At 28.7% G+C, this 27,312-nt stretch overlaps 1 protein-coding gene across 2 annotated transcripts in view; it reads right to left on the bottom strand.

The window, feature by feature from the left end:
• The window catches only part of LOC123294803 (E3 ubiquitin-protein ligase TRIM9), a 621,046-nt gene that overhangs the window by 75,115 nt on the left and 518,619 nt on the right, over window positions 1-27,312 (bottom strand). The window contains exon 5 of one of the 2 annotated variants that reach the window (XM_044875956.1): window positions 24,763-24,795. The exons of the other annotated variant lie outside the window; for it this stretch is intronic. Within the exon in view, the coding sequence (XP_044731891.1) occupies window positions 24,763-24,795 (33 nt within the window). The remainder of the gene's footprint in view (window positions 1-24,762; window positions 24,796-27,312) is intronic. 2 annotated transcript variants of the gene reach the window in all.

The following is a 27,312-nucleotide window of genomic DNA, read 5'->3' on the forward strand; positions in this document are numbered from 1 at the left end:
TTGTAATTAGCTGAATTAAAGAGTAGAAACTAACTTCTATAAGTTTTAAAAAAAAAAGATTGAGTGATTATAAAAAAAAGCTGAACTAAAGTTCAGCTTTAAAATTCAACTTATTTTTAATTTAAGACTGAAAACACCCCTCACATTGACCAAATAAATATCTTCCCTTCTCCTCCACCACTTTTCTACTAACAAAATTTCTTAATCGTGAAATTGCATGGCTTATAGAACGTCAAGGTGTCCTATCCGACGAGAATAAGGGAAGATTTATGAGGTTTCAGCGTGGCTAGGATAAAGTTCATTTCCCATTATATGAAACGTACATGATTTTGTTGATTGTGTCACACAAGCTGAACAAATTATTTGATAGAAATAGAAAACGATAGACATGAGTGTTGCAAATGGCAAAAAGGTTTAAAAAAGAACGTTATAAGGAAGCATGCAAATTTTTTGCGAAACGTATGGCTCAACAAAATATTAGCATAAGGTCTGCGGAAGAAAGCTTATGAACATTCGAAGATTTACACTGAACTGAATTTTTAAAATGATTCGTCCTATGTATTGTGAGAAAAATATAAATTTGCATTTTATGTTAATTAATCGATCTCTTTGTAATAGTTATAAAATAAGTTAAAAATGTGTTAAAGAAAAAATAAGTAAGCCAAAAAACCGTTTCATGGCACATCTGTTTATTATTTCGAAAAAACTGATCATTTTAAATTACCCCTTTCAAAAATAATGTTTTATTTAGTCATATTGAACTTTCAAGCAATATACATCATATTTCAATGTCAAAATTTTTCGCTATTTTTAGCTACATATAATGTAGATAAGTATTTATTACTGTAAGAAAAACAAGTTAATATTTACAGACATAATACTCTACACCTATCATCTTCATAGAGGGATTTTTAAATGCATATTTGACATATCGTTCAAGTATAATCGAAACACATGTAATCTTATTTTAAATTAACATCTTCGAATGTTTATATATTAGTTCAGGAGTATAAACACGTTTTTTAAGAGGTTTAAATTTAAACTCGCACAGTTTAAAAACTCATTGTTTACCTCTCACCAAACAAAACCAATAAGGAATAAATGTTTGAGGGCTAAATGCTACCAACAAAATTTTGGTATAGGTGTTCATAAAATCACCTAATTAGTCCATTTTCTTACTTGTCTGCGTATCTGTCTGTCTCTCGACATGATAACGTGCGTATTTATAGCATGCTCAGAACTTAAAAAGTGAGGTCGAGCTCGTAAATGAGCAATATAGATCCACTGGGCCTTGGATCCGTAAAACCAATCTTGTAAACCGTTAGAGAAAGAACAAAAGTTTAAAAGTAAAAATGTTTTTTTATAAAAAAATTAACAACTCTTGTTTGAAACATTTTTTCGTAAGCATCACTGTTTACACTTGAGAGCGCGAATCAGGGAAGCGCAAATATGGGAATATCAATTCTGTGTGGCATCTAAGAGTGGCTTTCTTTCATTACTTACTCACTTTCGTAAAAAAACAAACGATTTCGTATCGACACTGTCTATACATGGTTTTTCAACAATCAACTCAGTCAATTGTTTGTTTTCACTTGTTTAAAAAAATCATAAAATATAATACAAACGAAATCGCTAAGTACAAGTTGGAACCTGAATGAACTTAAGTAGTCTGGTGTCTTTGTGAGATGATATAAATAGCGATTTCGATTTCGCGATTTTTTGTGGCTAATCAGGGGGTACTAATAAATTGTGATAAATATTTACAGTAAAAAAAATTTGGAAAACGGTTGACCCTGCAGGTCATCCCTGTAACTTCCCGCTAAGTATTGACTCATAACGTGTAAAAAATTTTATCTATTCTGATGTTATATCCACTCGCATTTTATTGTAATTAGATGTGATTTTATTTGATATAACATACATGCAAACAAATAAATCAGATAGGTATACAGATACCTACATCTACATATTGTATACCTATATCAGTTTTATTACTTTGTTTCATATTTTAATAAAAACACCATAGTATATAACTTAATAAAAACCTTAATTGACATTTACGTTATTAAGGATATTCTTCCTTTGTAGAAGAATATCCTTATTATAAGAAAATTATTTATTGTATACCTATATATTTATAAATCTATTAGTTTTTGAAATCGATCGGTAGTTCTCTGAGCTCAAAAATGAAGATGTTCGATGCGAAAAATTTCATAGACGTTTGATAAAACACTATTTTTTAAATTTTCAAATTGCGATAACTTTAAAATGATTAAACCGATTTTCACGCGGTTGGTGACATTCGATTTGAAGCTTCATGAAGAATCTTTAAGTTTCAATCCGAAAAAACGCTTTTTTGGGTTTTCTTTCGTCAACGATAACTCACGAACGAATCAACCGATTTTGACCGGACTGGTCAAGCCGGTCAGCCGTTTAAAAGTTATTCAAAAAAAAAACCACTTAAAAAAAATTTTTTTTTTGCAGTTTTCTCGAAATCTATCGCTTCGGACAAGCCATTCAAAAGTTATGAGAGGTTTACATACATCCACACACACACACACACACACACACTCATACATACATACAGCCATACAGACACCCTCGCGGAAGTAGTCAGGGAAGCTTCCTGACACCTTAAAACGTCGAGATCTGATGAAAACTCGATTTTGGCAAAATGGGGTGAAAACAATAACTTCCCTATTTTCTTAGCGGGAAGTTAAAAATTGTTGTAATAAGTTCCCTTCCTAATGTAAATCAACTTTACATTTAACCATCATATGTATACAGTGGAGTTTTGTGATACATGTTGATAGAATAGTATTGCATATAATATAAATGCAGCAAGCAACACACTGCATTAAGTAAGTATAAAGTATATACAAATAGATTTACAATATAGTAGAAGTAAACACGTATACACAAATATAAATATGTTTACATTTTAGTAATATTTAATGATGTACAAACAAAACAACTGAATATATTGTTCACAGATATACCTATATGTATAATGTTATGTAAACTGTATACCTATTGCACTTACTTGTATAATGAATGGTTGTAACTGAGTAAGTGTTGAAAAGCGCATTTATTATCTATCATTGAGTTATTATAAAAAAAAATATGTTTTTATAGGATATATTTTTAATTTTAATATTTATTATATGTTTCAGTATGGTTGTAAAATGGTGTTAAGATACTTAAAAAAAATGGTTTTATAAAAAAACGCAGGTAGGATGTAATCCTTATACATATATAGTTTAATTACACTGGGAAAAGGAGCAGCGTTTTTTAAGTTCACAGTGGAAGTTAATGTAATGGGTCCGATTTTGAAAATCTCCAGTTTTACATATTTCCGCGGTTTCAAGGCCGCAATATCCGAATCAAACATTTTCTTGTTCGTTTGTTCATTCGGATGCTTTCGCCTCGATTATCTCACGAATCAGTTATGACATTAACACGTGACTGGGTTTGATTCGACGCGTAATCTTGTATTTAAGAAATGAAAGAAAGAAAGTTTTCAGCAGAATTAGTTGAGCCGTTTTTTAATGGTAATAAAAAAACCTGAAAAAACTGAATAATTTGAAAAGTGGATAAAACACAGCATTTACCTATGGAGATAATGATAGTTCCAGCATAAGCTTCAGTACATGTTCGAAGAATAATCTAGGAAGGCTAACATGACCTTTTTTTAATGTTTTTTCCTCTGATATAAATACTTTTAACGAATTGCTGTGACACATTTTTCAAAAATTTAAAAATATATATTCTTTTGGAATATAATGCCAGTTAATTTTTTGCTGAAAAATAGATTGTTAGTTCAGATGAAATTTTGTTAGTTTGAAGGGTTTGGGCAATAATACTCCCCTTTTTTTTTTTTGAAAATCTCCCGAACTTATTACATATGTACAACCATCGACTCTATTTAAAAAGTTATAGTATCAAGAAAATATTAACTTGGTCCAAGAAAATATTATTTACTTGCTATACTTTTAAAAAGTAAAATACTTATTTTCTTGAATTATGTATTTAGATCATTGATTCAAGAAATATTTACTTCTTTAGGAACATCAACAGCCACATAAACCTGTGTTCCAAATAAAAATTATTCTACCCAAAATTTTTTTTTGTATAATATTATGACGTGCCAAGTTCATGAAATGCTGCCCAAGTTTTAAACACTAAGTGACGTTCTTGAAAACACTAACACTTCTTTTTTACAAATCCATGTGGATATATATTGCGTTAAATTTATATATACTTTTAGAGGATAAAATAAACGGACTATAATCTAATGTTGAAAACTACGTAATGAGTTATGTAGAAAACTGAGAGCTGGCGTTAAAAGATGGTAATGACTGACAAAAAAAAAAAAAAATTGACAGAAACCAGACAGACAATAAAGTATGATCGTTATATTATGATGTCACTATTACATCATGGTGTTGGTAGTCTCATGTTATCGTTAAATATTTTATGTCGAATATAGTTCACTTGGATCAACTTTTTTTATTTTTAAAAACATCATCATCGTCGTCACTATCACGTTGTTGGTTTATTTCTCTTTATAGTGTAGACATGATTGGGGGTTGAAGCTGTGTAATAATGATGTTGTATAGGAAAGTCTAGCATGTATCGGTGCGGAAGAGTCAAAAATTTCTCAGTTGATTCTGTGAAGTGATTTCGGGGACGTTAACCATTGTGGGAAAATTTTTTTATGCTAAGTTTCTAGCCCCGCAAGATAAAACATGGACAGGTTTAGACTGCCAAGGTTAAATGCTGGGTGGTCTATGTGGGCAAGTTCTACCCGACAATCGAGAATATAAGACAAAAAAGTATCAATCAAAAATCAAATCAATCAATAGTTCCAAGGAATCTTAGCAAGAATCTTATTTGCATAAGCAAACTGTGTTATTGAGATGCACAAATAGACGATAACAAATAACAGCCGACGAACGCAATCCAGTCAGGAACGAAAGATCATCTTCTGAGCTGATTACAATTCCTTTAAAGAAGATATTCTTGCTAATACCTAGTAAGTGCTTAGAACAAGCGAGCATAATTTATTTAGTTTTTTGAAATCTTTAAGTCTTGATATCACAAAATCTGTCATCCCTTTGAGAACTTTCAACTTTAGATCTTGTTACTCATTCCCGAAAAATTATGTTGGTAAGAAACCATAATTTCAACATGCAACACTTATGTTCGAATATTTCTACGCCGATATATACCAGACTAAGGGTAATAAACATGGAACTAGTAATGGTGGTAATTCACATGTGTACAAAGGCCATTTGTCTGTTTCATTTACTTAACACACCTGATATATAAACGATTTTTTTGTGAATAGGTTTTATCTCATTTTACTCTTTTGAGAAATTTTATTTAAAAAACTTTTTAAAACTATTTTTAAAAGACTCATTTCATATTTTATTCAGGAAGTCTTAACTTGGTTATGTTTTTTTAAGCTTGTGAAATTTCAAATTTTAACAAAACAGTTTTCTAATCTACGGAATAGGTTGACAGTATGTAAAATTCTTTATGCATAGATTATGGAATTCAATTCCTACTAGCCGTAATTTGATAGTACAGTTTTGATGATACGAGCAAGATTTTGATATGGGTGGTCAACATGTTTGTCCGTCCGTCCGTCTGCCCGTCTGTCTGTCAGCACAAGAACTGAAAATAGAAAAGATATATCGAGCTTTGTGAGGTTGAGTTCATAAATCAGCAACGTGGGTCAATTGGATCTTGGGTCTGTAGGACTTATCTTAAAAATAAACAACTTTTGTTTGAAATATTTTTTTATTTATTTCATAGTTTGCCCGCAAGATCGCAAATTAGGGCCTCCCTTTAGTTTCAATTTTCTCATAAACTTACAAGATGGAAGGTTGAAAATTTGAATAGCTTTAAATAGTGAGTCTATTAATTAGAATTTCATACAAAATCCATCAGATAATATTGAGGGGATTAAATAAAAAATGTTCGAAATTTCGAAATGATGGCCCGACGCACGCCCATTATCTATACAGATTATTTTAACAATTAACTCAGTCAATCGTTTATTTTCACTTAGTTTTAGTAATTTTTTGAATAAATACAATAACACTTATAACGGAGTCTATAAATATCCTCTGTAAACCATTCAACTTATCAGTTTTAATCGACATTGTAACAATCTATGCTCGATAAAAAGCTACTTAGTTATTTATTTACACACCAACGCTGATCTCTCGATTATTGCAGGTATCTAATGAAAAAAAATGTAGAAGCCCTGTGAAGGCCATGTAAAAAAATTAGAATCCATCATTGGCATTTTAAAACATACCTACAAATATTAAAATATTAGCTGAAATTTAATTGAAAAACAGTTGAAATAAACAATTGTTTGTATTAAACTTGTGTTTGTATAGAAGTGGATCGTAAATAAAAAACAACAAACCATATTATGTTTTGGAACGAATATAATACTAAAATTTTATTCCTTTTTAAAATTATTAGCGACATTGAATTTTTTATTACTACATACACAGTAATGTTCTTTTATAAAAAAAAAAATTCGTGTTAGTTCCACACAACATCTATGTACAGACTAAAACCAATGAACAAGACTTTGAGATAGTAGGCTGGTTGACTAAATTTTTTTTTATCACTTCAGATGAAGAATTTTCACTGCACGGGCAGAAAAGTGGTTTTTTAAAATCTTTAGAAATACGCAAAATATGAACGTTTAAAATTTCTAATTAAACAAAGAAGAAGATACAGGGTAGAGACGTCGTTGTCCGATATCACCATAGAGATACATATAAAAAACATACAAAGTTTCGTTTTGCTAAAAGGAGAGGGGCAATTAATCTTTGAATGCCTATTATAACTTTCGTTTTTAAATCAACTTTTTTTCACTTCAAATTTTGTATCAAGTCTAGTTTAACATTTTTATGCGTAATATGGCAAATTCAACATCAGGCAACTACCGCATTCAAGATATCAATCACATAAAAAGATTCTACTTAAAAAAATAATTTGTCGTTAATTCTCGTTTTTACTGAATCAACAAAATATAAGAAATGTTTTTTCTTTCGCTTTCAAGGCATTATCTTCACAAAATGATAATCTATGCTTAATAAATGAAATTTTTGGTACTTTAAATCCTGGAAAATCTAGAGAAAGCACAAAATAGATTGGATAAATAACGGAAAATAGGGCTCATCTATAAATAACGTCACACAAATTTTATTACCCCCCCCCCCTGCTGCGATAGAATATATAGAAATAATTAAAGTTTCAATGTATTTTTAATTTCTATTCAAAATAATTTATAATAAAGTTAACATAAAATCGAATGAAAAATATAAAGTCATAAAGAACGATTAAATTTCGCGTTTTAATATTTTAGATTTGGGTATAATTTCATTGACTCCTAAAAGTGTGATGTAATTTATGGATTGCCCCATACATGGCGTCTCAAGAATGATATCTTAGCTATGAAAAATTCCGTTCGAAGAACATGGTAGTATAGAGAAATAAAAACAGAGAACAACCATTAGAAAAATTTTCATTTCATGTACACATAAAGTTTTTTTGAACCGATAGGAATGAAATTTGTTTAGATTAATTCAAAATATTTCATATCAACGAGTAAATAATAATATTTTAACCGAAAAATGTGATAAAGTTCTGTAAAAGTAGTAAAGTGTACTAAAACTTGTCAAGTGCACTACACAGAGGTAAAACATAAACTTGTTTTTTGTTGAAGAGTATAAAAAGTTACAATATTAAAAAGTATTACGTGTGCTTTATACATTGTTGTAACTTTATGAGATTTTAGAGTGTTTTTTAAAGCAAAATTCAATATTATTAAAAGCATTATTAGATTCGTAATCGATACAGTTTCACAGATGTTGTGATGTTCCATAATTCGAATTTCTAAAATTTTTTACTTTCGAACGGCGTACGTTAAATGCGAACTTGCGAATTTATCCATGTTGTAATAATTAATAACAGACCGAGGGACAAAAAGAGTGCTTTTTTTTTTAAAGGCTTAAAATACACTGGAAACTTCGTGAGTGACTTCCTTTTGGCGAGTCTAGTCCTCCAAAATTCTCTACGCGGCTTGTAAGTTCTGTGTTTTCAAATGAGCTTGATTACGGCATATTTAAGCTATTGGTCTGAAAAAACGTGATATTGAATTTGTCGGACACTATGACCACTTGATAACATTAATTAAATTATGAAACAATTCAGCAAAAGTGAACCAAAAGTGAAAAACAAAAATACCATGTTCGAGGGGGTTGGCAAGCTCATCGGTGCGGTTTGTTTGTCGGGCAAAATATTTAATTGCTTAAAAATTATTAATTTTAAGAAGTGATCACAGTGTCTGATAAATTGTGCCACACGTAAAGTCGATTCAAAAAGACACGAAATTCTTACTTGAACGGTTTGACGAGAGATTTTCAGACTACTGGTTACATTTTAAAATTAAAATTCGATGAAAAGTTAAAAAAAGTTATGCATATGTATCTTTTTTTGTCATAAAGCGAATAAAAATACATATGTACAAAAATATGCATGTTTGGGATAATTGAAAAATACGAAAATTATTGGGTAATTAAAAAGATAAGTTTCTTCATAATGTTGTTATACATTTCGCAGTTTAAATTTTAAGTACTATATTTTCAACCTAAAATATTTTTGTTTTTAATAATCCACATAACTTTGGGGTAAATGTAAGTAATAATATTATAACGTCCAATATTCTTTGTTTTTACTACAAAACCTATTTTGTTGGCAATAATCCAAAACACTTCTATTCGTGGTAGATAAAATAATATTCCAACCATGAAGTTTTAACCATATCTGTGTTCATGTTATGTAATAATTTTTATACGTTCAATATTCACCGGTAAAATATTATCTGAGACATTATTTTAAATATTTTAGAAACGCCCAGAACAGTAGCCATTACATTATATATCCTAAAAAAATAATCATTGTCTTTTGAATCAAACAGTTAACATTAGCACGAGTAAGATCAACCATTAGAAAAAATTTCCCAAGGTGAAAACCAAACCATTCGAGACATAAACTAAATCAACAACATTCAAGAAGCAAATTACAACAACAATAGGCGCTACAGCCCGACATTCCCCATCCAGCGACTCGCATTGTCCTCAAATCATCCTGGTCCATCCATCGGAGCCTTGGTCTTCCTCTCTTCCTGGTAGCATAGATCTTGGTGTTAAGTATCTTCTTCGGCATCCTGCCATTCTCTGGACGTGTCCAAACCAACGGAGTCTTTGGGATTTGATGAACTTAGCAATATCTTCACCGTCCAGGATTTCTAATATCTCGCTTTTGTTCCGGATACGCCATTCTGTCTCATTGATTTGTACCGCTCCATAGATTCTTCTGATTATTTTCCGTTCGAACCTTCTTATCTTCTCCTGATCTTCTACCGTGAGTGTCCAGTTTTCACTCGCATAGGTTATTACTGGTCGAACCAAAGTCTTGTATATTTTCAACTTTGTCCTTCTTGTAATCAGCTTGCTTTTCAAGAGCTTCACATTTGCAAAGTATGCTCGACTGCCTCTCTGGAGTCTTTCTTTTATCGCTGTGCTAGTTTTTCCTTCGTTATTTACCTGCTCTCCGAGATAGGTGAATGAAAAGACCCCTTTAAATATCACATCTCTTTACCGTTCTTTTCTATTTCCTTTAACACGTTAATCAAACGGTCCTTAGTTCTTGCTATTATGGCAATATCGTCCGCATATGCGCATATTTGGGTGGTAAGAAGCAAATTATAGATATTTTTCGAGAATGATGTTAGTTTTATATCTCGTCTTGTGTGAAACTTAAACTGGTATGCCTAAGACTGAGACTTTGTATTTTGAATTGACAGAATAATTTTATGAACCAATTAATTCATTAGCCCATTTTTACTGACATTATGTACGTTTTATATCTTTACAAGACAATTAAAAGGTTTCTGTTTGCTATCTCTTTCAGTGCATTAACGAAGACATATGAGAAATTTCGTGCATGACAATATCCGAGATGCAGCCCAAACGATGCTTTAAAGGCAAATAAGGATAGTAAAACCTAAAATCTTATTTTTTTGCTGTGTTCTTAAAACCAGCGTTTTAAAAAAATTGCCATATATTTTTCTTTTAATAGTGTTATGATGTTTTCGAAAAAGGAAAACATAACACGCGTTCTATTATCTCCGATTTATACCGCTCTTCAAATTTGTAATACACGGTTCACGCGTATAGGCTTCTTCGCATATAATTTTAAACTAACAATATGACAGTTCTTTATACTCGGAAGAATCCGGAATCATTCGGCTGGTTTCGATAATTTTCGGTAACCGTCTGTTGTGCTTTGCCCTCTCGAAAATATCTTTAGAAAAAACTTTGGTTGACTTCAATAATACCCCACTCGGTGGAAATAATACCCTACTCGGTTTTGATGGAAAATTTGGCGTTGGCAGAGTTAAAACTGAAGAAAAAACTGGGGATTTTTCTTGTGAACTATTAGTAAACATTTTTAATGCAAGTACCAAACAACGCTACAGTATTTTAACCTATTCTACTTATGTTAAAGTGCAAAGTACAAATTTGTCAATGTAAAGCATGGTTGGTTTTCATATTATAGTTAATTAGTCTGGCTGGCTCGTCACATGAAACATCCCATTTTATTGTATACATCAATTTAAAAGTGTTTAGTATTTTTCTCAAGCTCTAATGCACTTTATTTGTGCAGAAATACAACAACTGCATCTCACTAAAAAATGTTAGTAGTGTGGTTTTTTTTAAAGCACACAAAATTTTAATAATCCGTGAAATAAATGCTTATTTGTTTATTTGGTGTTTTGAATTTAAATTTTTATAATACTTTGCAAGAATGAAAATTTGATAATTATTCAAATTTATAATTTAATAGCCCCACATTTAACTGTGTGGTGGAATAAAATGACTAATTTATGTGTTTAATTCTTTTATTTTATATTTGTGACATTGTGGTTTCCAAACGGATCCAAATTTCTCCAAAGTTGATTGAGGTTGTTATTAGTTGTGATAAATATCGATCAGTGAAAACATAAAAAAATTTTTTTAATTAAAAGTTTTCGAGTTAATGAGTTGGTTTTCAAATTCCTCAAAGGTGGTTGATTTCAATGAATACTCTGGTGTAGGTAGTAAGGGAGAGGACTTCAATGATATAGATTATGGTCTATAGACAGTAGTTGCATGTTCGATCATACTTTTTCAAGAAATAAGGCGATATATATAGTGGTGAAGTTTTTTTATCGAATAGTTCAAAATAATTTTTTTGGTTTTTGTTCATAATAGACGATTATTTTGCTCATAGATAAGTGATTTGTCTCAAGTTTGTCATTGGCCACATACAAAATATTCCATCGATTATCAATCGTTTCATGATTTATGCGAATGGTATATAAATAGTTTATTACAAATCAAGGGAGAATAAGTAACGAATCGGCTCGGCTTCTTGAGCGGCATTGAATATGAGATCTGAGACATTCTTTACTTGCTCCCGTGGTGTGTATACTATTTTTCTGCTCGACAGAGGTGGAAAATGACAACTTCGTTCAGCACTGCGAGATGAAAGTTGACACTTTCCACCCGGAGAGAACAAAGCCTCATTACCTATTGATTGGGATTTATTTTTAAAAGATTTTTTATAATCTCTTATTGATTGTTTTGCCTGGCAGTTAAATTGATAAAGATGATTAACTTTAGCAAATCAAGTTATCTAGGACTAAACGTAAATATTTGTTTATTTTGGTCATAACAATTCTTTAAACTATATTTCCGAAATAATAAGGATGTTATTTTTGCGCTTTTCCGTCAATTTTTTTAAAACATACCTATATTTACGAAAACTAATATTTTGCTAAAAGATATAAATAATATTTGATCCAAGACACCATAACTACCTTAATAATATGTATAATGCCTAGTTATATTCTATAGAAATAATTAGGGTATTTTGGTGGTTGGTAGTAGGTATTGCCTGACTTAACTGTTTTGTATTGCTATTAATATATTATATGGTAACTAAACTTCATACTATTATTTCATTTAATACATAACTTGATATAATATCGAAGCTGAGCAAAATAATACTTTTAAAAGTCTCCTTTTGGTTGATATTCTGTGGAAATTTTTTTAGAAAAAAACTACTAATAATATTTGTCCTGCAAGAGTACAATGCACCATTAAACATTACCTTGGGTATGTTTTCCTAGTTCGAGATTTCCCTGCAAGATTTTTTTGAGATCTAAACTTCTTTTAGCATTGATTTGGAACCATATCCAAAGCACTTTTGCACATAGTTTTGATTTTGCAAGGGTAAGACGACAAGACTCCTGTAAAAACGCCTTACAATATTCTTCCCAGATTCTTGCATTACTAATAGCACTGCTTTTGCAAGAGTAATAGAAGTATTTGCTGCAAAATTGCTTTTCAAAATTCTTCTGAGACTCTTGCATTGCTAATAGAGTTCTCTTGCTCTTGCAAGAGTAATAGGCATTTGTAAGGCTAAGCTTTTGTTCATTACTATCTGAAAGTATTCCAATATAGTTTTTCTCCACAAAGATTTTAGGCCCTAATTTGGAAATATTTAGGATAATAGAAACCGCAAAAAATTTCAAATACAGCATGCTTGACAAAAACTAAAAGAACGTCCTAATTACCATCGTGCATATCCCACTTCATAAGAATTTTGGGCTATATTCTGTTTCTTGTTGCGTTTCTTTGCAATAACAGTCATTCTAAAAAAATAAAAATCGATTCTTCTCATATTTTTAGGGAATTCTTATGTGAAAAAGTGTATCTGGACAATAGTTACTGCCCAGTTGCATAAGATAATCGACCAGAAGGCATGTATAGTATATGGTTGACATGAAATTGAATGGTCTAGGAAATATAATAGATACAATTTAATTTTGTGATGACCATAGATGATAATGATAAAGAGAAACAATAGAAACTATTCTAACCTTTAACATATTAGATCTGCAGACAGAAGGATGGACAGTAGCCAACATCTCTAAAACAACCACAGACCTTACCACTATAGACAGACCATCAACATTGCTTATATTTGGCTATATATAGTAGCAGGGCTGGTTTTCTACTAGTGCGCTTTCTACATACCACTCATCAACTTGAATGGGTAATAGGTACTATATAGCATATAATCACAGAAGCAGGATTGTTTTAGATTGTTCTTGGTGAATTTTACACAGTAGTCTCGATAACTAGAACACTCAATAATCGAAAATATCTTGTTATCGGAACACTTTTTGTAGGCTAGCGCTGTTCACATCGCTCTCCTCCAATCACTCAAAAAAGGTTTTGTTTGTTTGTATATATATTTATCTAATATTATTGTTAAAAGAATAACAATAACTCGTTTTAAATGCTGCTAATGTTTTCATTGAGTCCCGATTATCGACACTCTTCGTATTTCGAGGATTAACCTGTTTTTCGACAATTTATCGAAAATAACAACGATAATTAATTTAAATAAACTTATTGATGTATGTTGCTAAACATCCAAGCTACTGGTGTGAATGTACTTAAATTGCTCTAAGACGAATAAAGGTCTATCAACATTTCTCACTTGAAGTCACTCTAAATTCTTAAAGAGTAGAAAAAAATTAAAATTGTGTGTTTTTGGCCAAGAAGTATTATAGGCATAGAGTAATTACTACTCAATAGTTACAAATTTCAAGTTCATTTGACCATTCGATAAATTTTGTCGAAAATGGATTCGAGAAAATGCGTTTTACAAGGATTGCAGTTGAATTAACCCGCTATATACGTAATGTACAGAACTTAGACGAAATTGACCACACAATTTTTTTTATGATTTTATCGAATTTTTCTAAGGGGCGCTTCTTAAGAGAAATGGTCAAATGGGGGAAATTTTTGATTTAACTAAAACTCAGTTACAAAGGTTATTTTGACCATAAAAATACAAAAATTGAATTCGTTTGATGATTGGACAAATAGTTTCTGAGAAATAAGCTAAAATACTTTACGAACAACAAAATCATTGCTAATTTTTTTTAATTCTTGCTTTTTTATTGCAATTTCAACATTTGGGCATTAAAAATATAAGTAATTCAAAAACCTGACACTTTTTTATTTGATTTAATTTAATAAATAATAATTAATAACTATCAAAAACTTTTGAATGCCACTGATTGTGCAAAATCAACATTCAGATAATGAATGAAAAATATTTATATAATAATACTATTGAAATTGATAATAAAATGAGACTATTGTTATCATTCGATTAAAATCGATTGTTGTATATTTCTTCGTTTTATTATCTTGATGAAATTATAGAAAATTATTGATAAAGGGATGATATTAAGTTAGGTTATATAAAAAGTAACATAAATTTTCCCTATAATATATTCCAGTAAATAATGCAAGGATTATTGCAGTTCTTTTCACAATTGATTTATGTTGAATTTCATCATGAAATTTCATTCCCTAGATATTGTTTGCGTTTTTGAACACGCTTATAATAAAAGGTTATTCAATTAGATGTTACCAAGTTAATTTTGTACAAAAACATGTTACTCGTTTATGTAAAGGAGACCCATATTGACGATATGAGCCAATGCAAATCACGTTGTATTCTGTAAGTAGCTCGAACTAAACATTAATTTTAAAAGAAGAAGATCAAGAATTTGTACGCGTTATTCAAATTGCAAATATTGTTGTATAATGATTTCTCGAATATTAATTACATATTGCCCAGTGAAGTTGAAGTGGCGTGGCGTGGCATAAGGCAAAAAATGACATGAAATCCTGTACAATAATGTTATTGAAATTGCAACACAAAATTTTTAAATTGAATGAAACGTGTTTACTTGACTGTTGATGATCTTATAACAAGTAAATATTTCTTGAGCCAATCTAAATACTTTATTTAAGAAAATCAAAGTATAGCAATGTTTTCTTGGTTCAAGAAAATAATTACTTACTACCGTTTTTAATAATTATCTTAGGTTGAAACATTCTGAAAATTGTATACTAATTCCAAGATTAATAATTTGTTATTATCGAAATATCTAGACAGACATAAATTAGACCACAAAAACCAATATAGACAGTTTTTTTTTGGCGTATGTCATGTTAATAAAATTCACACAAAAATTAATTTTCTGAAACATTAAATGAAAAATTTCGTGTCAAAATGATTAATACCTTGGCGTGTGTTTGGTGGATAATCATTATGTCATGTAATAATTTAACTTATCTATCTTTAAGGTGACAACTTTGGTTTTTGTGTCATTTACAATCGTTTTCTTCTTCCTTTTTGTGCAAGATACATGACAACACAACTATATGGATGGAACATTATTGAAATACATTGTTTTTACAATGTGAACTACTAAGTTCAGATTATATCATATATGTAAGTGTCGATACACTCATTTAAGACACTTTTCAGAAAATTGTTCAAACCTATTAAGAAAATTAGTTTGCTAGTAATATGATAAGGGACTATTCATTAATTACGTAAGACATGTGCTTATGTGGGGGGGGGGGGGGTAAAATACATTCTTACGTAAGATTTAATGAGTTTAATTCTAATAAAATACCTAAATTATCTGTTAAAGAATACAAATCTTTAATTTATGTCAAACTTTGAGCTGATTCTTTTCTGACAACGTTTTATTATTCGACAAAACGAGGTTGAATCTTACGGAAGAAGGAAGAGGGGGCAGAACCGAAATCTTATGTATGATTGAGTGGGAGGATGGTAGAGGGTCAAAAATATGCTGACTTAATTAATGAATGCCCAAATAATCGGCTTAAATTAGGTTTTAGCAGGTATTGATACACATTATGTTCTTTCAATGATTTTGTGTTTAAATAAGAAACCCTTCTTATATTCTTAATTTAATTTTCTTAAAAAGCAATAGTTTTTGCATACAAAATCAACGAAAATATCTGTTATTTTTTGCTCAATAATTATAGAAATATATTTTAAGATTTTAGCCTGCTTATGATCGCTATTTTGACTGCTTGATCTTGACTTGCATCTCTATATCTTCTGTAGTTATTTTGTAATGCAAGGATTCAAAATGATTTATATTTTTATTTTAATGACGTGATTCATATATATCTATATAAAATGAAAATATAAAGCCATTTAAATCCTTGTATCACAAAATAACTACTGAAGATATGCTATTTTTCTAAACTTCTCAGTTAGTAATTTCTATTTTTGAGAAATAGATATTATTGTCCGAATTCGAGTATTGAAACTAAAACATTATATATATATATATATATATATTTCTAAAACATTCGCTTGTAAGTAATTCAACGTTAAAACACACATTTTGAGAACATAGATATAAGAAGAAAGTAAATGGTATAAATAAAATCAATAGAAACGTGAAGAGAAAATCTTATCTCATTCAATGTAGGTATAACATAACAACCTATGGAAGTTGAAGAAGTATTAGTGTGAGTGTGTATGTCTATTTGACCTGTTCACACGTTTGAATAAATATTTTAAAAACAAATCTTTTTAATAGAAATGTTACATTAGTTTTATACTGGTTACGAACTTTTTAAATTTAAGTAGACGATTGGTTTTTTTTTTGTGTTTAAGTTTATGGGAAGCCATGCTTTGATTAGTTTGATCAGTATCATGTAAGGAAATTGAATTGAAACCTGCATATGTTTTTAACATCGTTACAAGCAAATATATTCTTAGTTCCAGAAAATTTTTCAGCAATCGTATACTTATTTTCTTGAATTAAGTATTGAGATCGTAGACTCAACAAAATATTAACTTGTTATAATAACATCAACAGACAAGGTAGGTAATATAAAGACGTAACTTTTTGCAGATAAAGCTAGCAACAGAAAAGTGTTCTATGATTTCACAAAATAAGATTTCCTTTTTTAACCCCGGAACAAGAAAAAGGGGTGTTATAAGTTTGACCGCTAAGTGTGTGTGTCTGTCGGTGTATGTCTGTCTGTCTGTGGCATGTGTGTGTCTGTAGCGCTTAACGAATGCACCGATTTTGATTTGTTTGGTTTTGTTTGGGTTCCGTACCCGAAAAATTTGTCGGGGGTTTTTTAAATTTTGTAAATTTTACTTGTTAACAAGCGTTTATTAGTTTGGTACTAATGTATCTATGTAACGGAATTGAATTGAAACTTCACACAAGAACCAATGAAAATACAATAATTTAATAACTTTGTCCACCTATCCTGATCAGGATCTTCAGGATTAACGATTAATTAAAAAATCTTTGATAGTGGAAGCGCTGATAATATTCCATAATATTAATAAATAATATTTAAAGGCTATCACCTTTAATTCTGAAGGAATCATGAACTACAAAATGTCTCCGAATACACATATTTTCATCTAAAAGTGGTGTTAATACATTATCCTGACCATGAAATGGTATGTTGAAAATTTCCATTTGATCTTCTGATCTCTTACAATTCCCTAAGCCGCGAAGTTAAAAAAAATGAGAAGAACCTTCAAAAATTTCTCTCAATTTTTTTCAATTTCTTAAGACTTAATTTTTGTTTCGAAATTTGATTAAAAAATCGAAATCATGCGACCATTGAAACAGTATTTTCTGTAATATCGCTTAGAATCCTTTAGTTAGCAAAATTTCGGATCAATTTAAAATTATTTCAAAAACGTATAATAGCCATTGATTTCCTAACGAACTAAGCAGGCATTAGCTTGTATAATAATGAATTTTAATTTCCAGATTTTTACAATTGTTTCATGCAGTTACCCGTCAAACAATCGAATCCCGATTATTACGATAATTTTACCAATTCAGTTGAAGAATTTTATTAAAAGAATATCGCTTTTATTGTACCTCATATTTTTTAAGCTTAGTCAAGGATTTTAAATGCCACCGTTGATTTTTCAACATGTGTTTCTCTTTATTACCTACGTAAATAGCATTTTAAGTAATTTTATTGACTAGAGTGATTTAAAAACAATAAAATACATACACATCATACATGATAAAACTTATTATTTATAGAATAATTACTTTGATTAAAAGTTAATTAAATCTAACACTTTCTTCTTCCATATCTACTCTACACTTAGTATATATATATATATATATATATATATATATATATATATATATATATATATATATATATACTAGCGGCCCCGACGGACGTTGTCCCGTAAAAACGTAGCTCCAATTCATGAATACCTATACTACGTTTAGCCTGTCCGCTAAACCCATCCCGCTAAACCCCAATTTAATTATCCTATTTATTGGAGTGGCCTGACCTTCGACCTTTGGCCTGACCTTTGATAGTAGAGCTCGCTGCGCTCGCATATGGCTCTAAAAATGCCTATTGACAATACCTGAATACTATTAAAAATACATTGTACACATAGTATACATAATGTGATATGATTTATATGCGCTCCCACCATTTAATGAAATTTCATTTTTTTGGTACGGAGCCCTCAAAAACAGTTGTACTGGACCAAATTGTAAATCTAAACCATCCTCGAATCCCCTTGAACTCACACAAAAAATTTCATCAAAATCGGTCCAGCCGTCTAGGAGGAGTTCAGTCACATACACACGCACACAAGAAATATATATATATTAAGATATATATATATATATATATATATATATATATATATATATATATATATATATATATATATATATATATATATATATATATATATATATTATTACTTACAAGAATGCTTTTAACATTATTATTTAAATATAATTTTTGGAGGAAAGAGATATTTTAGTATATAAATTGCTGCAAGCAGTAATATTTTATGTATGCCTACATTTATATTATCAACATGTATAAGTTGTAGGTAATTATAAAATTTAATTATATATTGTGTTAATTATATTTAATACAATCTCTTTCTCTCTCTCTCTCTCTCTCTCTCTGCATCTACCCCCTCTCTCTCTACATATATATAATACACGAGGTATTAGAAACAGCAGAAATTTTTATTTTATATAGACCAATTTAGTTAGAAGTTTAACGTGTCTGTTGTCGCCCTATTAGCTCAGTTGGTTAAGGCGTAACCAATTCCTTGCGCGGTGCGCTTAGGGTAGTGAGTTCATTTCCTGCCGTCGCAACAAAATTAATTCAATTAATAGTTATGATGGGCTGGTGTAGTGCATGGTATATGCATGAAGGAGGTGCACTCAGCCTCTGAAATTGAAGAGCTGATAAATGAAATTATCAGCGGAAAGTTGGTAAAACACATATATGGTATTACAATGGGCTATATAGCCTAAGTGTGTCCTTCGTGGACAGCCAATGTAACCTTACCTAACGTGTCTGTCGCATTAAGTCTAAGTTCCTGAGCGATTTCGATTTTTTATTTGTTTCAAAGGTAATTTAATCAAGAATGTTCCAAGCTATATTTCAAGAAAATCGGTTCATCCGTTCAAGAGATACTTGTCTATTTTGCCTGTTGCATGGTAACTCCATAAATGATAAACCATTTTCTTGAACATAAACTAAGAACACTCTCGATTCGATTACATTTGAAACAAACAAAATAATTATAATCGATTCAGGAACAATAATGCTAATGAAGCAGGGTTTTTTTTTTAAATTTTGTAAATTTTTGTATTATTATGAAAATGGCAATGTAAAAATTTATATTCACACAAGAAAAGACAGAAAGCCTGGTCAAGGATTCTTTGATGCATTACTACCTCACTCCCATTAGACATTCACTAAGGTTGAAAAATACTGGGAATGGTAGATACCATATATTAGGTATGTAAAGATCATATTATAAGCAGAATGCCTGAGGTTGAAGGTCGAAGCCAGCCTGAATTTCTTCTAGAATTTTTTGATCTATGACTTTTCATTAGGCATGAAAACATACCTATCTCATTAGGGATAGTGGCATTACCATATTTTCGAGATCTAATACCGAAATCTCTATGTTTTGATATTTATTCTCAAAGCTGTATTATTTTCAATTGTCCAGCGAAGTGGATGGATAACTGACAGTAATATTATAAAGAACAAAAAAAATCCCTTAAATATTATTCTTCAAAAAGTATACAGACAAACTGCATGCTTACAGTCAGTGTATATTTATGAAAATTAGATGCATCAAAAAGTTCGATAACCGTATAAACGTTTTTTTTCCTTCTGTGTTATATCATTTTATTTTCAACCGCAATAATAAACATAATAGTCTATCATTTTCAATTGTATACAATTTAAATAGGGTAAAATTGGGGTATTATTTATATATGTTTTATATTCACGACAGACAAGTAGGTACTTGGACGATTATCATTGAAAAAAGGTACCTGGAAATCAATACTGAATTGTAAATATTCAGTTTATATTGTTTCTCTATTTTAAAATTTTAAAATATGCTTTGTGTATTTCAACTTTAAAGTTTCAATGTTTAACGATTTTTCATTTTTAGGTTAATTAGTTTAATTCTTTACTTTTATAAATAAACAGGATGAGACTTGAAAAATATATTTAGATATTTGGAGATCTTAATGATATGAATATGAAACTTCTATTAAAATTAAAATAAAACTGGTTATAGTGTCATCAGTTATAACGAAGAAAGTAATGACGATCAAATTCCCATAATTCCCAAAGAGTTTTGTTGATAAATTCAAAAAAGCCTATACCAATTTTACTCTAAACAAAACCTTTAAAACTTTACCAATTCCTAGCGTGCCTCAACGAATTATACAATTTTTTCTACCTTGTTCTTGAATATATGAAACCAATTACTCACAGCAATAAAGTAATATTGAAAAATATAGAACGTTATTGATATAATTTATTTAAGTAATTTTTATTTTAAGTTGTTTATTTCTTTATTTTTTTTACCTCCTTGTAAAAAGTAAGGGGAATGTTGCGATCGTGAAAATGACCAGTTTTGGCGCTATACGATGTATATTAATATAGACCTATATCGTATGCCTCAAACTATTGACTGTTTATTTTGTAAAGTTTACCACCAAAAAGTTACATTTTAACCTAGTAGAGAAAATTAGATGCATAACATAAATTAGAAACATTATAAAAAAATAATGTTTACTGAAAAATACAGTTAATATTTAGGAAAAACTGCAAGAAAAAGTCATCATTTTATCAATCATTTTAACATATTTAAGAACATTTTCTCAAAATTTTAAGTTAAATATTAAATTTTTATTTGTATTTGTGTTTCTCTTTATTTACTTTAAGGTAGTCATATAGTTAATTTTTTTTTTGTAGATTTTAATAGAAATATCTTATTTTACTATCAGCCAATTTATTTTAAGTATTTATAGGCGTGTATGGGGTTATGTGGCCTCAGAATTAATATCAAGTAATGTATCCCATAAAATTTTCTTTTCAATCATGACAGGATTAATTTATTGTATAATTTTTTATAAATTTCAATTTAATTTAATGAAATTTATAGTGATGTTTATTTATTACATTTGAGTATCACATTATGTAATAAGTTGATTGCAGTTTTAAGACTTTTTATCAACGATAACTTGGATGTAATTTGCTAAATGAAATTATTAATTTTAAGCATTATATAACACGAACTTTATTTATTCCGATACTACAAAAATCTCTTATTACATCACCAAAATCATAGAAGAAAATATCACAATAATTTGTTTGTAGTTAATTTAAATATGCTATTTTAATAGTCTAAAAAATCACTAAATAGGGTACTTTCGGAAGTGAAAAATAAATTATGAAATTTGAAAAAAGTTGAAATTTATGTAAAAATATACTTAAATATTCTGATTGCGAGTCATAAAAGCACATTTTTCTTTTATAATATTAAAATTAAAAATCGTAATTTGTGATGTGATGTCATATCGGTATGAACCATAGACCATCAGTAAGTTCAGTGTAGATAGCTAAGGGTAAGCGTATATATCCGTAGATAATAAATATTTATATTTATTATAATTAGTTGTCTATGAATATATCTGTCAAACTTATCTGTGTTATTTCGTATAATGATAAAAATATTACGTCATCAAATTGGTTGCCCGCGTTTTTGACAGTTTAAAAAGGTTTAAAATTTAATTTAAGTTTTTGGCAAGAAAGCGTGTGTATTTTTCCGAAATAAATATTTGGTGGCCTTTCATTAGCAAAATCAACATTTTGAAGTACTTTTTCAAAAAAAAGTAGAATACCCTATTCAATCGTTTACGTATAATGCGCAAAATTAACAAACATTTTTTAATAATGCAATTACCTTATTTGACTTTAAGTTTCTTAAAAACTGAAAAACAGAAAACAAAGAATGTTTCATATCTGTTTGGAAACTCACGAATATATATATATCCTTTTGATACCTTATATATTATCTTTATATCTTATGGTAGGAACAGATGATATTCCCTATTCATTTCTATGAATACTTAATTTAATTCATATACGTAAGAATTATGACTGACCTAATTAGATTTGACGAATATATAATTTAAATATTAATGCAAGAAGCCAAAAAAATCCCATTTATCAATATATTGACATCTTTAATTTCAAATATAACAAAATGTGAAATATAAACTTTCTCTTTGAAACAAATTTTCATAATATTTACTTTTGTAATTATCACAGTTTTCAAATATATATTCTATAATTAGATAATACATCTACGATGAAAATATACATTTCAATCTTACAACGAAAATTCATTTCGAAAATGTTAAGAAGCTGTATTCCATTCTTCCTTTCATGTTTAATTATTTAATCAGTTAAAATTATCATATGTGAAAATTACTTTGAAAGGTTTTGAATATTTATTTTGTTTATTATATTTACAAAAGTTTATAAATAATTTCGTTTACGAAAGTTTTATATAAATGTTTTTGTGTCAAATTTTAATTTAAAAATTAAATATTTTTAATCATATATGCCACAAATTGTTAAAAAAGATTAACAACTTATATTCTTAGCACAAATAATTTTTTCATTTTCAGGTGTGTAGTTGGTTGCAGTAACATTTTATACATGTTTTTTGTTAAGCTTTTCTGCGTGAAAGTTAATTTTAATACACTAGAAGAATGTAAGAAGTAAATGCAGTGAATTACACGCTTAAAATGTTAAAAATAACGAACTGGTTTCTAGAGTGTTATCTAGAATGTATAATTCTGAAAAACCTGTCAAACGCAGACGTTATATAAATAGTTTTTATGGACCTCACTTTCGGCAAGACATTTTGAAATACTCCAAAATCGTAAAAGAAGTCTGCATTTTCTAGAATATCAGATCTTTATTTCACGTTTCGAACGTTTATGTTATTTTCTTATTTGATCATAGAATTCAGGAATCATAGATCTGGCATCGAAGCAGCTTCGAAAAATGGAAAACAATTTTTGTCACTTATAAATTTTGCATTCCAGTCAAAATTGATATACTTTTCAACTCCTTCTGAGGTATAAACGAAGAGAAAGGAGTACCATAAACGGTTATTATTTTAAGAAATGGGTTTTAAAGAGAATAGTTCCTATGCATGTTATCAAAAATCGATTTAAAGTTGATCATTTTTGAACCGGATATTTAAATGAACAATACAAAAACACTTATTAAAGATTTTTACTCGACTAAAATCGCAGAGAACTATATTTATTTACGATGAACCTTTATTTCCCTGATTAACTGAATAAATAACTTGATTTTCATAAATAATTGAATACTGATTTTAATTTATTTCTGTTCAACTGATCTTGAAGATTGATTTTCATAAATAAATCATTAAATAAATTCAATTATTCAACAGCTAAATAATTAATGATATTATCTCAGAACATTCTTAAATCAACAGATTATAAATATTATAGATACCTAGATATATAAAACAACAAATATATATTTATAAAATTGTTTATAAAATTACAGTTGTTTTATTTTGTAAACATGCAAAACATCGACTACTTGAAACAAAAAAACACTAATAATTACTTATTTATTTAGAGAAAATTACATTAATAAAAAATAAATTAAATTTAAGTGAAATTATAGGTATTATGTAGAAAAAGAAAATGCAAGTGATTCTTCTGTAATAAAACAGAATATATAATATACAAAATAAAAGTTTTAAAATGTACAATGTCTTCATTCACCAAGAGAACGTTTTGTATTATTCCTAACTATTTATTCAATAAAAAGAGAAATTTCTGGTTCGAGTCTCTAGGTAATATGTAGGATTTTCTTCATAGCAACTTTTGGTCAGATTATTTTTCCATTGAGAAGGTTCAAATTTGAACATTATGAAGGCTAAATAATGCCGTTTTTGTTCTCAAATTGATTTTTATTTGTATCTATTTGATATATCTTGTTTTGATAAAAACATGGCACCTTTAAAACTTATCTCTACTAATGTCGCAGTAAAACAGAAGTCTGCCTCTTGAATTCAATGGATTTTAAAGACATTTTAAAAAGAGTCAAAGAATTCTCTAAGTCTTTTCTAGCAATACACTTAATTTTATTTCTACATTCATCAATTTTGTCTTAAATTGAAGCTTGAAAGTAGTTTTCATTTAGAAATTTTAATTTGTATATCCCACTTTTAATAATCTCTGATACTTATATTTTGTATTTAATCCTTTTTCATATGAAGACACTGTATCATTAATATATATCATTTCTAAAATAATAAGTGAAAAAATAAACCATGCGTACTTAATAACACTTAATGTGAATTTACCTGCAGGCACTCTCTCCTCTCCGTCTTTGGCCGCTAGGGAAGCACAAGACAAACAAGGTACACATTATTAAAAATGAAAATGAGAAAATGTTTATTTAGTTAGTATAAAGTAAAAATAAAAAAATATGGGTGAAAATGTGTGGAATAAGGAACGGTTTGGTCTTGTGTGATGAGATATAATGTTTGTTTTTTCAGATATGGGTTTATCGTCATCGAATGACTACTATGGAAAATAATGATAATGAATGGTATGTAGATGGGTATATATACACTGCTTTATAGTAGAGAAAATGTCTCTAATTGCAATTAAAATGGAAGCTATTAAAAAAAATCTTAGTAAAGTAAAAATGTATTATATAGAACAGACGTAAGTAAACAAATAAATGAAATTTTTTCGAGCTTTATTTTCTTTGAAATGATGACTAGCGGGCACATTAGGCAAAATCATAGTAAAATCGAGAAATCGTGATATCTTTAAGTTCGTTCACACGTATATTTTTCGACAATTTTTTTTATCCTAAAAATCAAGGATAAAAGAAAATTAAACAATCGATCATTCAATAAAGGTGTCAAATTTCGAGCATATGTTTCTTGTAACGAAAAGTTTCCATTTTTGATTATAGTGAGTAAATAATTTTTTTTATATTTCTTGTGTAAAAATCCTACGGTTCCTACAATCATACACTCAAAGACTTTTCATTTTCGGAATATTCAACCATAAAGTTTTGGAAAAAAAATCTTAAAAGCTTTATGATGGTACACCTCGAAAATGAAAATTATTTGACTATACTTTTATTTGTTTTTGAAATTTTTGTGTTAGAAGTTTAAAAATATTTTTGTCCAAAAACTTTATCATTCTGTATCTCGAAAATTTAAAGTTTTAAACTTTCTAACCTTATGAATTTTGTTGCTTCTTTTGATGCAAGAAACACTAGCAGGAACTTCGAATCATCCTAAATATGATTATTTTTTATAGAGTATTTTTGAATCATCCTATGTATGATATCCACGTGTCTCCGTTTTATACGTGCTTAAGTATTGAATCTCTAAAAAGCTAAACAAAAAACAACCCGCAGATAAAAATATTTGTAGCTTACGCCTGTACTATAAAAATGTATTAATATTTTTATTTTTTATTAAATTTTCTGAAAGAAAAACAATTATTGAATTTTTTATAATATTTTCCTTTTTTTATTTGATTATGATTGGTTACAGTTTGCTTAAATATTTTTTTCCAAACTATTAAACTTTTAACGACAAAAATTAATTAAATCCTCTGGGTATTTCTTAATATAAAAAAAGTACATCCATAAAAAAGTTTTTTATTGATTTTTGTTTCATTTCTTTGTAATGGATAATCATTTTAATTGCACGTAGAAAATTTAATTTATCTTTTTAAATGAAATTTTAATTAAATCGAAAAATGATTTAGGTATTTCAAGAACTAATGTCCAGTGGAAATTTTAATGTATTTTTAATTAAAGTTTCCATGTGCTTAACCAATATCTAGTCTATTTCAATTCGTGTCATCTATCTTAAGGATAAATTTTCTGATTTCATTCTTTGGAAGTGTTTTAAAATAAAATCTACATCAACTAGTCAACGAATGAAGTGCTTAAAGAACTTCCAGGAGCCACCATTATAGTATTTTTTTTAGATTAAAACAAAAATATGATAAAATTTTTCACAGAAAATTGAGTTTAAATGAATTTTAAACAACAACTCCTATTGAAAAATAAAAAAAAGTAAATATTTGACACGAATTGAAATATATTACGGGTAAAATTAATATTTTTGAAATGACATTTTTACCAATGCTGAAAAAGACTACTTACAGATTGACCTAGATATGTATGAATTACATATTTTAAATTAAATTAATATAATAGACCTGTGTCCTTAACTATTTGTATTGCCTCAATAGACATTCGTTATCGAGCCAAAACATGTATGAAATCAATTTTTGGATAACATCAAAAGGTACGAAAATATAAAGAATATAAGTGTACAAATAGAAAGAGAGAAAAATAGCACGTGATGTCGTCATCGCTTGCGACTGTCATAGAAACACCTTAACTATTAAAACTTGTTTTGCGAGAAGAATATCTATTCTCGTAAATTTTCGTATTTTTAAGAAAGATACATAGAAATCGACATCAGGACACCAGTCTATTATCCATTTATTTAAAATTAATTCTGCATATTTTAAAATGATGAATATAATGAATTTAATTAGGGTTGATTTTATATTAATAAAACATTGAACAATAGGAAAGGGTTTGTTGGCAAATAATGTTGGATGTACAAATGGCACATGATTAATTTGTTTACATTATTTCATTATAAAATATAGGGATAATAATAATATGATCATATCAGTGTTTACCATTTTTGATGAGTTTTAGAAATACGATTGATTATTACATAAACATCAAATATTACTATTAATTTACAAATACAATTTTATGATAAGGATTTCTGCTACTTACGATAATTTATTTAAATATGTGCATACTTTTTTTCCATAATCATTCCAGGGTAAAATAAATA

The sequence above is a fragment of the Chrysoperla carnea genome, chromosome 3 (assembly GCF_905475395.1).
Source record: "Chrysoperla carnea chromosome 3, inChrCarn1.1, whole genome shotgun sequence".
Lineage (NCBI taxonomy): Eukaryota > Metazoa > Arthropoda > Insecta > Neuroptera > Chrysopidae > Chrysoperla > Chrysoperla carnea.